This window comes from Episyrphus balteatus, chromosome X (assembly GCF_945859705.1).
Source record: "Episyrphus balteatus chromosome X, idEpiBalt1.1, whole genome shotgun sequence".
In the NCBI taxonomy this organism is placed as follows: domain Eukaryota; kingdom Metazoa; phylum Arthropoda; class Insecta; order Diptera; family Syrphidae; genus Episyrphus; species Episyrphus balteatus.
The window spans coordinates 5540730-5554510 of record NC_079138.1 but is presented as its reverse complement, the minus strand read 5'-3'; the positions used below and the strand labels follow the sequence as shown (position 1 = coordinate 5554510).

The following is a 13781-nucleotide window of genomic DNA, read 5'->3' as shown; positions in this document are numbered from 1 at the left end:
TTTTCTTGAAATCTTGAAAATACATCCAATCGTTTGGTATTTGGTTGGAAATACTCAATTCTCTAATAAAAATAATTAATGTAGAATTCCTTTTACATTAATATAAGCGGAAAGACAAAACTGTATCGAATTAAGTAAAAGTCTATTTGTGTACCTAAGGAAAGCCAAGTGCATTGGAAAAAGTACAATCGTATCGACTTTTGCAACCCAGGTACACATCCGTGAAATAGAGCACAATACTCTTTTTTAGAGTATGGTTGGCAACCCTAATAACATCACTTTTTCCAATCAAATTAAAAAGTAGCTCTTTGAATAGAGTCACGTACCTTTGTATAAACAATATGCAATTTTACCCGTGAAAATCATAGTGAAATTTGAATACGTTTTAAAAATTAAATACGTTTTGGAACTTTGTTTTTACTCTAGCAAAAAAGTTTGTAATGGAAAATTATGTTTTTAGGCTGCTGTTTTCCACAAAGAGATGCTTATAAAACTACTAAAAATTTAGTGTTGCCATGTCATAAGAAAATTTACGTTATAATTCCAAAAACCTTAATAATTATATTTACGAGCGACTAATTCGTCATGCATTATATTTTTGTGACATTTAGTTGAACATAAGCATAATAAGAAACCATATATATATTGAAATTATAACAAAGGTAGGTACATGTAGATAAAAATTAAAAAAAAAAAAAAAAAAAACTGTATGTAAAGAAAATAAGTAAAATTATAAATACCTAGACCTTCGAACCTTTTTTGTTATATAAAATTTAAGGATTTATTTCGAAGAAAGCAGGTCAAAAATTTTTCCGAATTTGTAACCTGTTTTCGGTTTCATCCGAAAACATCACATACCATACTTCTAGACAAAAAAAAAAAAAGTCCTTCTCGGAAAAATTATCCATAAAAGACAACAATAAAGAGAGGGAGGAATACCAAAATGTCCAAAAATACACACATTGCAAACTCATCTCATTCAAACAAAAAAAAAATACGTCATCGTCATCTGTATCTGTTGAAATGTAGAGTACCTAGCTAGCCTCTGGATCTATAGACTAAAACCTCTATACCATTTTGAAATAACAAATGGCTTTATTATTTGTTTTCTAGTCTGTATTTTTTTTTTGTTTTTTTGTTCTGTTTGTTTATGTTATGTTTTTGCTGTCTTTAATGTTTGATTAGGAAGCAAAAATTGTCAATAAAATAACAATTTAATTTATCAAGCGAGCATAGATACTATTGAGAAATCATTTTAATTGAAATGAAGTGAAAATATGTACATTGACCTATGTAGGGGGAATATGTAATGAAACGGACACTATTGTAGTAGGAAACACTGATGAAGATGACCAGACCATAGATAAGCCCACAAAAAGGATAAACTCCCGCCGCATGTTTTTTTTTGCAAATTCTTGAAGCGCATTAGTTTTGTAAAAAAATCTTCTTTTTTTTTTTGCGCAAAGTGGTTAAAAACTTAATACTTACTTTAGTTACAATTGTTTTTGTTTTATTTGTTGTGACAATTTGTTAAAATGATATCAATAATTAATTTTTTGGAATTTGGTTAAACTGTTTTTAGGTTAGATGTGCAATGAATCGAACAGGTACCCTCGTGTAGTTTTGAAAAACAAAACGGTTTCAAAGTTTTGGAAATTCATGCAAACTTTTGGTCAGTCGTGCAAGGACATAGATATTTTAAGCTACTGGAGAAAAGATAGAGGCTTGGGTTCGATGCAGTGAATATAGAGGGAGCGATAACAAGTTAAATGACGCCTAAAAGTGAAAATGTAAAAAATGCAGATTCGCGGTTTTAATTTGTGCCGACGATATTATATCCGAATTCATTAAGAACAGTGAGTACCTAAGTTTTTAATTAAAGTATGTTATATTACTTTAAAGTTAAATGTCCGTTTCATAGCGTATCTCCCCTATCTAGCTACACCGAAAAAAAAACCAATATCAATTTTGTGTGTTTTTTCGAAGTAAAATGTATGATTTACTGAGAAAATTTGATCGGCACTAAGATTTTACTTCACATAGTTTGGGAGAAAATAACAAAACAATTACCTTATATCACCTTTAATAGCAAAAATAATATCACCATTATTTTGTAAAGAATATTCCCTTTCAGTAATGTTTTGAAAAAAGAAAGAAAATTCTTAAAATAATAAAAATAATAAAAATGAAAAGGAAAGAAATAGGTTTCATTATAATAAACTAAAACGTAAAATCTAGTCAACATTGATATTTTAATTGTCAAAGTAAAATTTTCACTGTCCCCCTGAAATTAAAAAATGTCAAAATGATATGATTAAATATCAAAATTGATATTTTAATTGTTGGACGACTTTTGTCACTGAAAAATGTTAATTTGATAGCTGTTATTATCAAATTTTTTTTCAGGTGTATCTTTTAAAACATTAACACATAATTTTGAATTGCGATGAGAAAATGAGAAGATGAAAGAAAGAAATATAAATATATAAGAAATAAATATAATATAATAATATGTACCTACATGTTTAATGATTTCTTTAAGTTAAGATCTCTTTAATTTTTGCAGTTGTAAGGTTTTTATTTATTTCTTAAGTTAAAACTTTTTACGGAGATTTTTTTGTAAGTAACTCATTGCTAAGTATTTTGCCTAATAAACATTTAATGCTGTAAACAATAACATACCATAACTTTTATTTATTATTAATCCTTTTTTGATGAAGGGTCAAAAAAGTATAAGTTTAGAAAAAAAATTCTCTGTACACCAACAATAGAAAAAAAAAATTTGTTTTTGGAATCATTTTTACTTGCTCTATAGGGCAAGTATTGGTTTCGTGTAGAAAAAAAAAATCGAGGTTTTAATCAAAACCAACATTACGATTATGGAGAAGATCAAAAAAGTGGTTTTCGTCATGCCGTCCGTCGGTCTGTGCGTCTGTGCGTCTGTACGTCCATCTGTACATCGAGCTAGGGCCTAAACGGATGGATGGATTTTCTTGAAACTTGGTAGAGATGATTTTTACATAATTCCCTATACCCATTTTTTTTTATTTTTATAATATCTCCATTTTAACGCATATCTCCCATATAACGTTTTCGAGGTATTGCAAATTTCTCGAAAACGGCTCTAACGATTTCGATTAAATTTGGTGTGCGCAATACTCTTATTGATTCTAACAAAACTGCGTTTTTAGTATTTCTCAAAAAATGCGGAAAACGGAAATATGGTGTTGCCGTTTTTCAAAAATTGACATATTTTTTAAGTTCATATATTTCATCAAAGCATAAATCAATTTTATTAAAAATTTACAGACATCATTTTGAAGTATAAAATATTAAAAAAAAAATATTAAAAAAAAACATTTTTGAAAAAAAAAATTTGAATTTAATTTTTAAACTTTCGATTTTTTTTTTTTTTTTGATTTTTTTTTTTCTCGACACTAAACAAAATCTTAAATTTCCAATAGATATTTAAGATAAAGATACTGTGAACTACAAGAGCAAGTACGTGCGACCCAGTCGTGCATTTTATTTGTTGTCTACTGTGCAAAATTAATAATAACTGAGTTACCAAAAAAAACACGGCTAATATTTATGATTACCATTTAAACATTAAATGAGAAAAAATGCAATTAAAGGAAATAGATTAAAAAAAACTCTTATTACAATTTACAATTATCAATTTATTGATAGTTGATAAAAATTAAAATTTCGATATCTTATTATTATAAATAGGTAGCGAAAAGTTTTGAAAATACAGAATGGTGCCAACCGGTAATAACTAACCGGCACACAAAAAAAAAAAAAAGTGACATGTACTTTGAACCAGACCTACCTAGCAAAATGTATTTCGATCCACTGAATCTGAATTTCAAGTCGTCCGTTTAACCCAGTTAACCTCCAGTTTTGAGCTAAATGCTAAAATGGAGGTTGACTGGGTCAAACGGACTTGAAATTCAGATGCAGCGGGTTGAAATACATATCGGAAGTGTGGTCCAAAATATACACGCCACTTTTTTTTTGTGTTACGGTATAATTAAAATCTATTTGAAAAAAAAAAAACAATAAAAAGTTGCCCAGTTTTCCAAAAAATTAGTTAATTTTTCTTAATACCAAAATTTCAGTTTTTATCAACTATCTATCAATTTTATTGATAGTTGTTGTAAATTGCAAAACGGGAGAAAGTAATGTCACAAAATATTGATCCATATATTTCAAAATGTATGGTCTTAAATTTTTTAGGAGTATTCATGGAACGGTGTAAACTTTGGGTTAACCTATGGTAAACGGGGTAAAATGGTAAATGTGTCAAAAAAAAATTTACCAGGTTTACCCAGAGCAGAGCTTACACCGTTTCATGAATACCCCTTTTGTTATTGCATAATTGTCAGACAAAAGGTTGAAAAAAATTGTCTAATATGAATGTGTCGTTCAATTAAATATAAATAATCACATGTAATACACGAAGCGTGCTGCTCGGCTTGTTAGATAAACGATTAATAATGAGAGACATGACATTCCAGCGGCCGTGGCCGGGGCGCGCGTATGTCAACGCCCGTCGGTGCTCAGAAAAAATTTATTGAAAAAACAAAAAAGAAAAAGAGTTGCTGAAGAGTCCGTTCATCATTTTTTGATTTTATTCATCAGACACAAAAATTAGAAATCGAAATTTGTTTGTTATGTGGAGGGTTCGATATGACAATTAATCGACTAGTTCTCAGCAATTTCATCAGCAAAAAGCTTTCTGTGTTCCAAAGAACCCTAGAAGACCTCGTGGAGTTTATATACAGTTATAGAAGTACATTTCTAATTTAAAATAAATTGGAGTACTGGCCAACAATTTCCAACTTTTTAAAAATTTCCAAATATACAGGGTGTCCCGGAATGAGATAAGGGCAAAGGGCATGATTCTTGGGTATATTCTAAGAAAAAATTGTTTAACAGTTACTCTCTATCTGCCAATTTGATAACCGATGATGATTTAAGAAAATGCTTACTTTGGTATGCCTTTACTCATGTTAATGTTAATTTCTCCATTAATACTTATTTTAGAAACTTCATTAATGTCTTGATTTTTTAGAAGAAATGCTATTCTTTGTTACTGAATTTTAATTTAATTAATTTTTTAGTTTGGGGCCGATTTTCCTCGATAAATGTATAAAAAACATATTGTTTTATAAATTTATTCTTATCACGAAAACAATAATGAAAATAAAAATCCATTACAAGTTTGTCAGAAAACTCATAGATTTTATGTTATTTAGGAAAACCTGCACCAGGTAAAATCTTTAAGAAATGTGTTTTTTTTTTTTGTTTTGCTTTAGTCATAAACGGGTAAGAATTAAGAACTTAATTTTTGTAGTTTAAGATTATTTTTTTATCCAAGACCTACCTAGTTACAAAAATTGTTTATTTAAAGTGTGTTTCTTGATTTTGTGTGCCTTATCTCATTCCGGGACACCCTGTAATTATATTAAATTTTATATATGTGGTTTCAGTTAGCCCCAAATTCGTATTGGTTTCTTTCTAGCAGCTCTAATTTTTTGAAATATTTAATTTTTTCATATTTAAGGGCATGTTCATGTTAATTTTTTAAATTTTCCCGAAAAAAATTATATTAAACTTAATGTATTTGGGTTCAGTAAGCCTTAAAATCACACTGGTTCCTTACTAGGAGCTCTAATTCTTGAGATATTTTAATTTTTCATATTTTCAGGGTTGATCGAATTTTATGACAGCTTGATGTTAAATAGATTTCAGACAACATAAAGCTGCCCGTTTATCACTTTGTTTTTATTTTAACTCAACTACTTAAGTTTAAACTTTAATCTAAGGATGGAAATGCAATTAATGTAAAAATAAAAATTAAGCTAACTACTATACCATGCACTAACCAAACTACTTTTCTTGAGTGAAAAATTACAAAGTCAAAATCAAAAAAAATTTATTTTTGTTAAATAGAAAAGCTTTCCGCTCATCATTTATGCATTTTTGGAGCTTTTTTTTATAAATTACCTAGAGCAAAAAAATTTAATGAGCCCCCGCACACTATGCACAAACTTTATATCGACCGATAGAGTTTTATTCGGGCTCTTGGTTAATAGGAAAATATAAGAAAGTGCACACATTAGAACGATTTGGTCAATAAAAAAGTTTGTTTTGAGACTGGATTGATTTCAAACTTAATTATCGGCAAAATTTTTTAATCAACTACTTAAAGTCAGAACTATAATTGGTGGAAGCAGTCGGAAGCTAATGTCAAAAACACGTTTTTGTTGTTGTTTTCTTGATTTTTTTTAAAGTTTTCATCCGTTGAATGCGGTTGCGAGCGCCGTTTCTTCCGACGCTTCCGACAATTAGTACCTTGCCATATTATTCGTCCTAAGCGAAAAAAAAAAAAAATTTTCATGTTGCTGCATTTTTAAAACTTTTGTCGAAATATCCCAAATATTGTTTGGTCTCATTTAATTTAATATGTAGATTCGGATTGATTTGTCTTCTACGAAAGAAAAAACTGCCCCAAATCTAAGAACATTACGCAATAACCAGACGATCAGAGCTTCCATATTTAGGTATGCAAGATGGGGCTTTTCCCATAAAGTTAAGAATGTCACGTTATTCCTCGACATGGTATAAAAAGAGAAGGTATGATTACGATAAAAAAAAGTCTGTATCGAGAACTGTCAGATGAATGAAAAAAAAGATGGCTTCCTAAGTTTAAGTCTTGGAAATTGTTGTTGCTTTTGACTTTGCCATATTACTTATTACTTATTACTCCATTTTGTAAAATGGCGACTCTAGTGATGTTACCTTCTCTTCTTATACCATGATTCCTCGATACAAAAATTTATGTATTGGACCCGTAATTTTCCGTTAATGAATTCCATAGAAAACTTCTTTTGGAGCTTATTCCCTTTTGCACGTAATTTTTTATCAAAATTTATGAATTATTTAACTTTTTTTTAAGTCAATCCGTATCTACATGATAAGTTTAAGTAAAAGAGGCAAAAAAAATTAAGATATTTCGACAAAAACTTTAAAAATTCAGCTAAATAAAGCAAAAAATTGTATTTTTTTTTTTTGCTTGGGCCTAATAATATGGCAAGGTACTGTAGTTCTGGCTAAAGGCTTTAACTGATAATTCAGGTGCAAAACTTTCAAAAAAATATAAATAAAAATTTTTTTCACCCCAGAACTGCATGAAATTTGATATTTTTATAATCTACCCAGTGTACACACAAATAGCTCTATCGGCCGACAGAAAATTTTTAGTGAGCGGGGGGACTTTAATAAAAAAAAAATTAAAACTTATTACAAACTAAATAAATCCTGATGATACTGTCAAACCATTTTCTTTTAAACATACGAAAGCGATACAAATGAAGAGTTGTAAAAAAAAAGACATTAATAGGCACTTAAAATTCTTATCAATTTTATTGTTAAAGTACCTATCTTCTAATTTTTTTTTAGCATAATTCAATTTGATTGTAAGTTATATCCGTCAAATGTAGGAAGTGCCATTCATTTAGGTAGACGAGTAAATCAAGATAGACGAGTAAATTTCCAGTGACCAATTAGATACCCGAAACTTGGCTAACTTTTTAGTTCCTAACTTTTTTTAAGCTGCCCATAACCTATTAAAACCAAGTGCTGCAAGTACATCTTATTTTTCCTTTAAAACAATCCAACTAACATAGCACTTTTGTTTTTTTTTTATAAACAGTCATAGTACGGGAAAGTTGGACTTTTGCTTAAATGCATTTTGACTTCAGGGCTCAAAAGAGTATCAAGACACGAGTCGCAAAACCGTATTTTGAGTTTTTTTTAAATTAGTTTGTAATAAAACTTGTTGATCTTTTTATTATATTCATTTGTTACCACTACGGTTTTTCGATTTGAAACACCGTTTTCGACTATTTCAAAAATAATACTAGGTAATTTGCCAAAGGTGTAACAAAAAGCTAGCTAGAGTGTAGGTTGTACTCGGGCAAGAAAAAAAAAATAATATCTAACTTTCCCGTACTAGTCAATGAATACATAGATTCATTAAAAAATAAATTGATTAAAAAACTGTTTTGTTTTTAGATCGCTCTTCTTCCAACGCTTCATAAAGATCCTTAATATTTTGGATTTGAGTGTTTATAACATTCGTTATAATTATTACTTGGTGAATAGGTTTACTATAACCTCTTATGTTATGAGCGCGACGATAATGGATAATACCGGTTTTAGGTAATATTATAAAATTCATCAAAATAGTACCTAATATTGTCACTTTTGACGAAAACCAAAGAAAACAGTTGGTTATTATTGTAATTTAGACATTGGGCTAGCTATTCTATTTGTTTTGAACAAACTTAGGCTGGATAATGAAGTAGGTAACTACACAACAGGTTAGATCTAACCTCTTTTTGTCTAACTTTTTTATATTTAACCTTTTTTTCATAGAGAATTGTTTTAGTTTTTTTTTTCAAAATTTAACGATATTATTGGAAACTTTTTGCCTAAAATAAATTAAATAAGAATTGAAGGCAGTAAAATAATCAATTTAACATTCTGAGAACTCATACTAAGTAGGTTTTTTTTATCTAGAATTACCCATTGAAATTCCAATTCGAAGAATTGTCAAAATACATTTGCTTGCTCATAAATCTCCTTCTTCTTATACATAAATCGCCTGCTATAAATCTAGATTAAGTTTGGTATAGAAACGTAACATAAACTAAAGTTTTCCTTAGCAAAGATAAAAGCCAAAAATTATAAAAGAATTACACTGGTTTACAAGGGTTTTGTTGCCGAAACAAAAATATACTTTTCTGAAGGTTTTCGTTCAGCTAAACTCGAATCCGAAGTCAGAAACAACTAATCAGCTCCCGTTTTTGAGATATTACAGTTAGAAAATGAGTTCTTCGGACATTATTCTTTTGTATAATGAAAATTGTTAGAGCAGCATATATAGTAACGTTTTCCATATTTCGATACTGTTTTCCATATTTCGATACCTGTTTAAATCTTTTCAATATCGTTTGTATTGCCCGAGATATCTTAAAATGAAGTAAGTGGGTTTGGCTTCATATATCATAAAGGGGATAATGACGTTATAAAATTTATAAAATATGCCAAGCAAGTGAGGATATCTCGGGCAGTAAAAAATATATCGGAAAGATTTAAACAGATTTAAAAAGGTGGAAAATAGTTCTTATAAAAATCGTTACTAAATATGCTGAAACAATCTTCTTTATATAAAAGAATAAGGCCCAAAATACTGCATTTTCTAACGGTAATATTTCAAAAACGTGAGCTGATTAATTTTTTTTTTGACTTCGGATTCGAGTTCAGGACACCGAAAACCTTCAGAAAAGCATATTTTTGTTTCGGCAACAAAAAAAAAGTTTAATTTTGGTAACCAGTGTTATGAATAATGCCAAATCTTTTTCTCTATCTCTCTCTCTTTGTCAAACGTCAAATTTTCTAGATTCATAAACTAGAAAATTTGACCTTGCATGCATTTAAAACTTTTTAACTTATAGATATTTTCAATAAAAATTAGTTTTTTGGAATGTTTAATTACTAAGAAGCGTCAAATTTACTGAGGCGAGATGTGAAATCAATTGGTAACCAAGATCATGCTTTATCGTGTAATTCTGGAATACCATCAGTATTACACAATATGCTTTTTTTGACAAAGCTATCCGAAATAGGATTTCCCAAATATAAACACTAAAGAAAAATACATGTAAACGCCAACTGTGGATACGGACCAAAAAAACAGCTATTTAGACTCAATACTTAATGCAAGACATCGATAGCTTCCCATAAGAATGTATTAAGTGACATTTCTAAAATTTTTCAGGAAACTAAAATAAAAATAACAAATTATTCTAGTTACAAAACATATCGGGGACACGCTTTTTTACTCTTTCTATTTTAATTTGCATACCTACATGATAGGGCAGCGAAATTTGGACCCAAACGTGGCTCTTAACTCATAGCTTGATACATTCTTACGGGAAGGTATCGACATTAAGCCAAAATGTCACCGAAAGCTTTGTCAAAGAATGCAACCAATTCGGGATATCGTCTTTAAGGGCATAGTGAAAAAAGTCACATTGTAATGATATTTGGGAGTATTTAATATTTGATAAGTATTCTCTAGTACACCTATTTATAAAAAATATTTATAGGAGTATTAGAGGTCGGTTTTTTTTTTAACTTTGCAGTTTTGTACGCAGCTAAAATTAATCATGGCAAGAAGTTCTCTCTAGAATAATATAGAAACTTGAAAAAAGGTCCAATTAGTTGCGGGTGGACAAGTCTTTAAACTATAATAATCTGTATCTAATTGTTATATAGGTACCTATGTTAAGTGATATGTTTCTGGTCTGCATGAGAAACCGCTGTTAAATGACAAATTTCAACAAAACAAACTCTTTTGTTTTTGGTCATTTAAAACAAATTTTATAAAATAAAATCAGTGTAAGACACTCTAATAAAAACGTTTAAACTACGCTATGGGCGAAATTGAACTAAACTATGAATTTTTTCTTGACAGTTGCAATCGCAAGAAAATACCTTTTCAAAACCAAATGAAAAAAAATTTACGTAAATCGAATCGGATAGCAGAATAAAGTTTACATTTATAGAAATATAATAACATAACCCAAATATAGTAATGTGTAGTGTTTCGTCAAATGGACAACATTAAAGTATACGTTTTTAAAAAAGTTTGAGATTTTAAGAAAACCAGGTATTTCAGGCCTTCCTTTTATGTAAAGTTTTAACAAACTTATCTATCAAACTGACGGATTTATACTTGATCAATTAAGTCTTTATGAATCTCTGAGGGCTCAGAGATTTTTTTAGTGAGACAAAAAATCTCAGTTCACTTTTTCGGAGATTTATGAGATGAAAATTTTTTGGATTCATTTCTCATTTTTTTTTTTTTTTTCTTTTGGTTTTGACGTTTGCTTGACAAATTAGCTGTTCTTAAAAGTGCTAAAAACATGAAAATTTCAATAATATGTTATCATTTTGAGCTTGCTTCACGAAATAATTAATTTCGAAATAGTAGTTTTTTTTTTCACAATATTTGAATATTTGGTAGTTGTGTGTTGAAGTGTTTGATTTGAAAAAAAAAAAAAAATTGGATTCATATTAGAAACTTGGCCCACAAAATTGTTTTGCTCTCTTTCAAAATGACATTGAGCCCTCAGAGATTTTATCTTCAATGGGACGCGCCTATTTTAATAGGTTTCCAAGAATACACACGTTGGTAGGTTAATTGTTGAACAATGAATATTTTGTTGAATAGTCAATGTGACTTAAAATTTTGCTTCTTTAAAGCTTTACAGAAGCTACTTAGCCAGGTGTGAAGCTTTATAAAGTCAAAATTGTATGTTTTCATTTTTAACATCTTATATTGATGTTATGTTTATGAATTTTGAATTGCAGAAACAATCGTGTGTTTTGGCAATTTCTTGATCGTTTCGTGTGAGTAAAGAGTTTAAAGAAAAAAAAAACCGAAGTTGACAGTATCTAAGTAGCTACTTAAAAACAATTTTACTTCTCTAAAGCTTTACAGAAGCAATTGTAGCACCTTTAAAGCTTTATAGAAGCAAAACTGTTAATCGGAATGTATAACTACAAGAAATAAAACAATAACAAAATCAGTAGGTACTCACGCCAATGGAAAATACGTTGGTAAAGTATATGCATCCATCCTTATAAGCACAGAGGTTATAATAAAATTCAGTAGATCAGTTTTTTATATTAAGTAATTTAAAGATGTTTGTTTTTTTTGTAATCATAATTTCTTGTAGGTATTTCAATATTTTGGAAATCCAATTTCAAGTGATGGGTTGTTGTTGATTTGTGTAATCCTTTATGTACATATAATAATATCACTTAATCACACTTCATCACACTAATCCAGATGATTTATATGCATTTGTCGTTTACTTTTTACCGACGGCAAATATTATGTATGGATTTTCGAATGAAACTTTTCAACACTCACAATAATAATATCCGTTTTGAACCGATTTTTTTGAACTGATTTGTTGGGGAATTATACTATATTTTTTTTTTTATTTGTTGTTGTTTAACATTTTTGACAGCATAGAAAAGAGTCGAAATAGATAGCCCGGGTTGGGATTTTAAAAAACACTACCGAAGAATATTGACATAGCGATTATTTTTTTTGTAAACATATTTTTTCTTATCACTTAACAATATCAAATTCAAAATACAAAAACAATGGGCGTTTTGAAACTTTTAGGAGATTTGGACGTTTTTGGGTTATTTGTTATTTTGTTTTTAATGTTTTAAGTTTAATTGAGATAAGAGCCAATATAGTATAAAATTTTTAATTATTATTTCGTTTCGAAAAGATAAGAATAAACGCAAAACATTATTTTTGTCGGCCTACATAAAAATAAAAGGATCGTTGGTGTTGACTGTCCTCTTAAGCTGAGCAACAAAAAGCAAGAAAATACAAAATGTTTTGAACAAAACACAGACAGATAGAGATATAATAGGAAGGTATCCCTTAACAGGTTCGACTTCGGTGCAATACTAACACAGACTCCAAAAACGGGGCTAAAACAGCGGTCTCACCAGTCAGAGCAGCAGTCACTAGCGACACTTATTTCCAACACTCTCTTTCTGGGGTTTCAGTTCAGCAATGGTTTTTGGTTTGATCACTAATACTCTCACATATATAGAGAATATTGGCTCTCCTAAGAAAAAAACAAAAGAAAACAAAAAAAAAAAAAACAAAACACATGTTCAGGTCCTAAATTTGTATATCGTGTGTTGCTGTTGCAGAACTCTATAAGCACTACCGCCGGCCACCGCCACCATCAGTCCACCATCCTCTATCATGATCAAAACCACCATTACTATGTCATCACTACCACTACCACTACCACCAACATCATCTTCATCTGAGTTGCTAGTTTGCTTGATACCTCTTGGACTCTTGCAGATAGGTAGGTTTTGAATCCCAGAGTGTGTATAGATACAAAGAGTACAACACAGATACAGATGCACAGATCCATTCACAGTTTTTCACGGTGTTGTAAATTGTGAAGGTGTGATAGTGAGGATGAAAATGAGAACGAGAAGGTAAAGACTGAGAGGAGATCGATTCGTTGATCGTTCGTAGAGGTTATTGTATTTGTGTTTTGTTTTGTTTTGTTTTGTTGTTGCCTTATTGTCCAAAGGGTTTTTATTTTTCTTCGGCTACTGTTGTTCTTATTTTGAGAACGTGATCACTGATATCACATCGGCATCATATCGTCTTGGCCGTGTTGTTGCGTTTCGTTTCGTCTACGTAGTTTCTTGTCTTCGTTGTTGCATAGTTGTGTGTCTGTCTGTAGTCTGTTTTGAGAGTGTACATGTTTGTTCAGCAGTTCACTTGTTTGCTGGCCACATGTTGACACCCATTTTTTTTTTTTTTTTTTTTTTTTTATTTTGTTTTTCATTCCGTCGTCGATCGGGGGATCGGTTGATGTCTTAAGTAAAACAAAAACTATCAGCTTCACAGAAAATATTTGGTTCTCACTAATAAATACATTTTTGTTTTGTTTTGCGTGAAGCAAAGCAAAGCATAGCAAAGCGAAGTGAAGCGCCTCATCCGTGATACGATTTGTTGGACAAACTTAGTGATCGTGATCGATCCAAGTCGCATGGATATCACAATAGAGGTAGTTTGAGATTTTATGGGGGGAGGAGCTTGATGTTTCACGACTGATTTGTTCGTATATGGGTTTGTTCGTCAAACT

At 30.0% G+C, this 13781-nt stretch overlaps 1 protein-coding gene across 2 annotated transcripts in view; it reads right to left on the bottom strand.

Moving 5' to 3' along the window:
• LOC129920680 (transcriptional activator cubitus interruptus) overlaps positions 1-13398 on the bottom strand; it is a 47562-nt gene extending 34164 nt beyond the window's left edge. Inside the window, exon 1 of one of the 2 annotated variants that reach the window (XM_056002152.1) lies at positions 11679-13398. In XM_056002152.1, coding sequence (XP_055858127.1) covers positions 11679-11716 — 38 coding nt within the window. In that variant the 5' untranslated portion in view covers positions 11717-13398. The remainder of the gene's footprint in view (positions 1-11678) is intronic. The other variant, XM_056002150.1, reaches the window with a different exon arrangement.
• Positions 13399-13781: the final 383 nt, after the last annotated feature.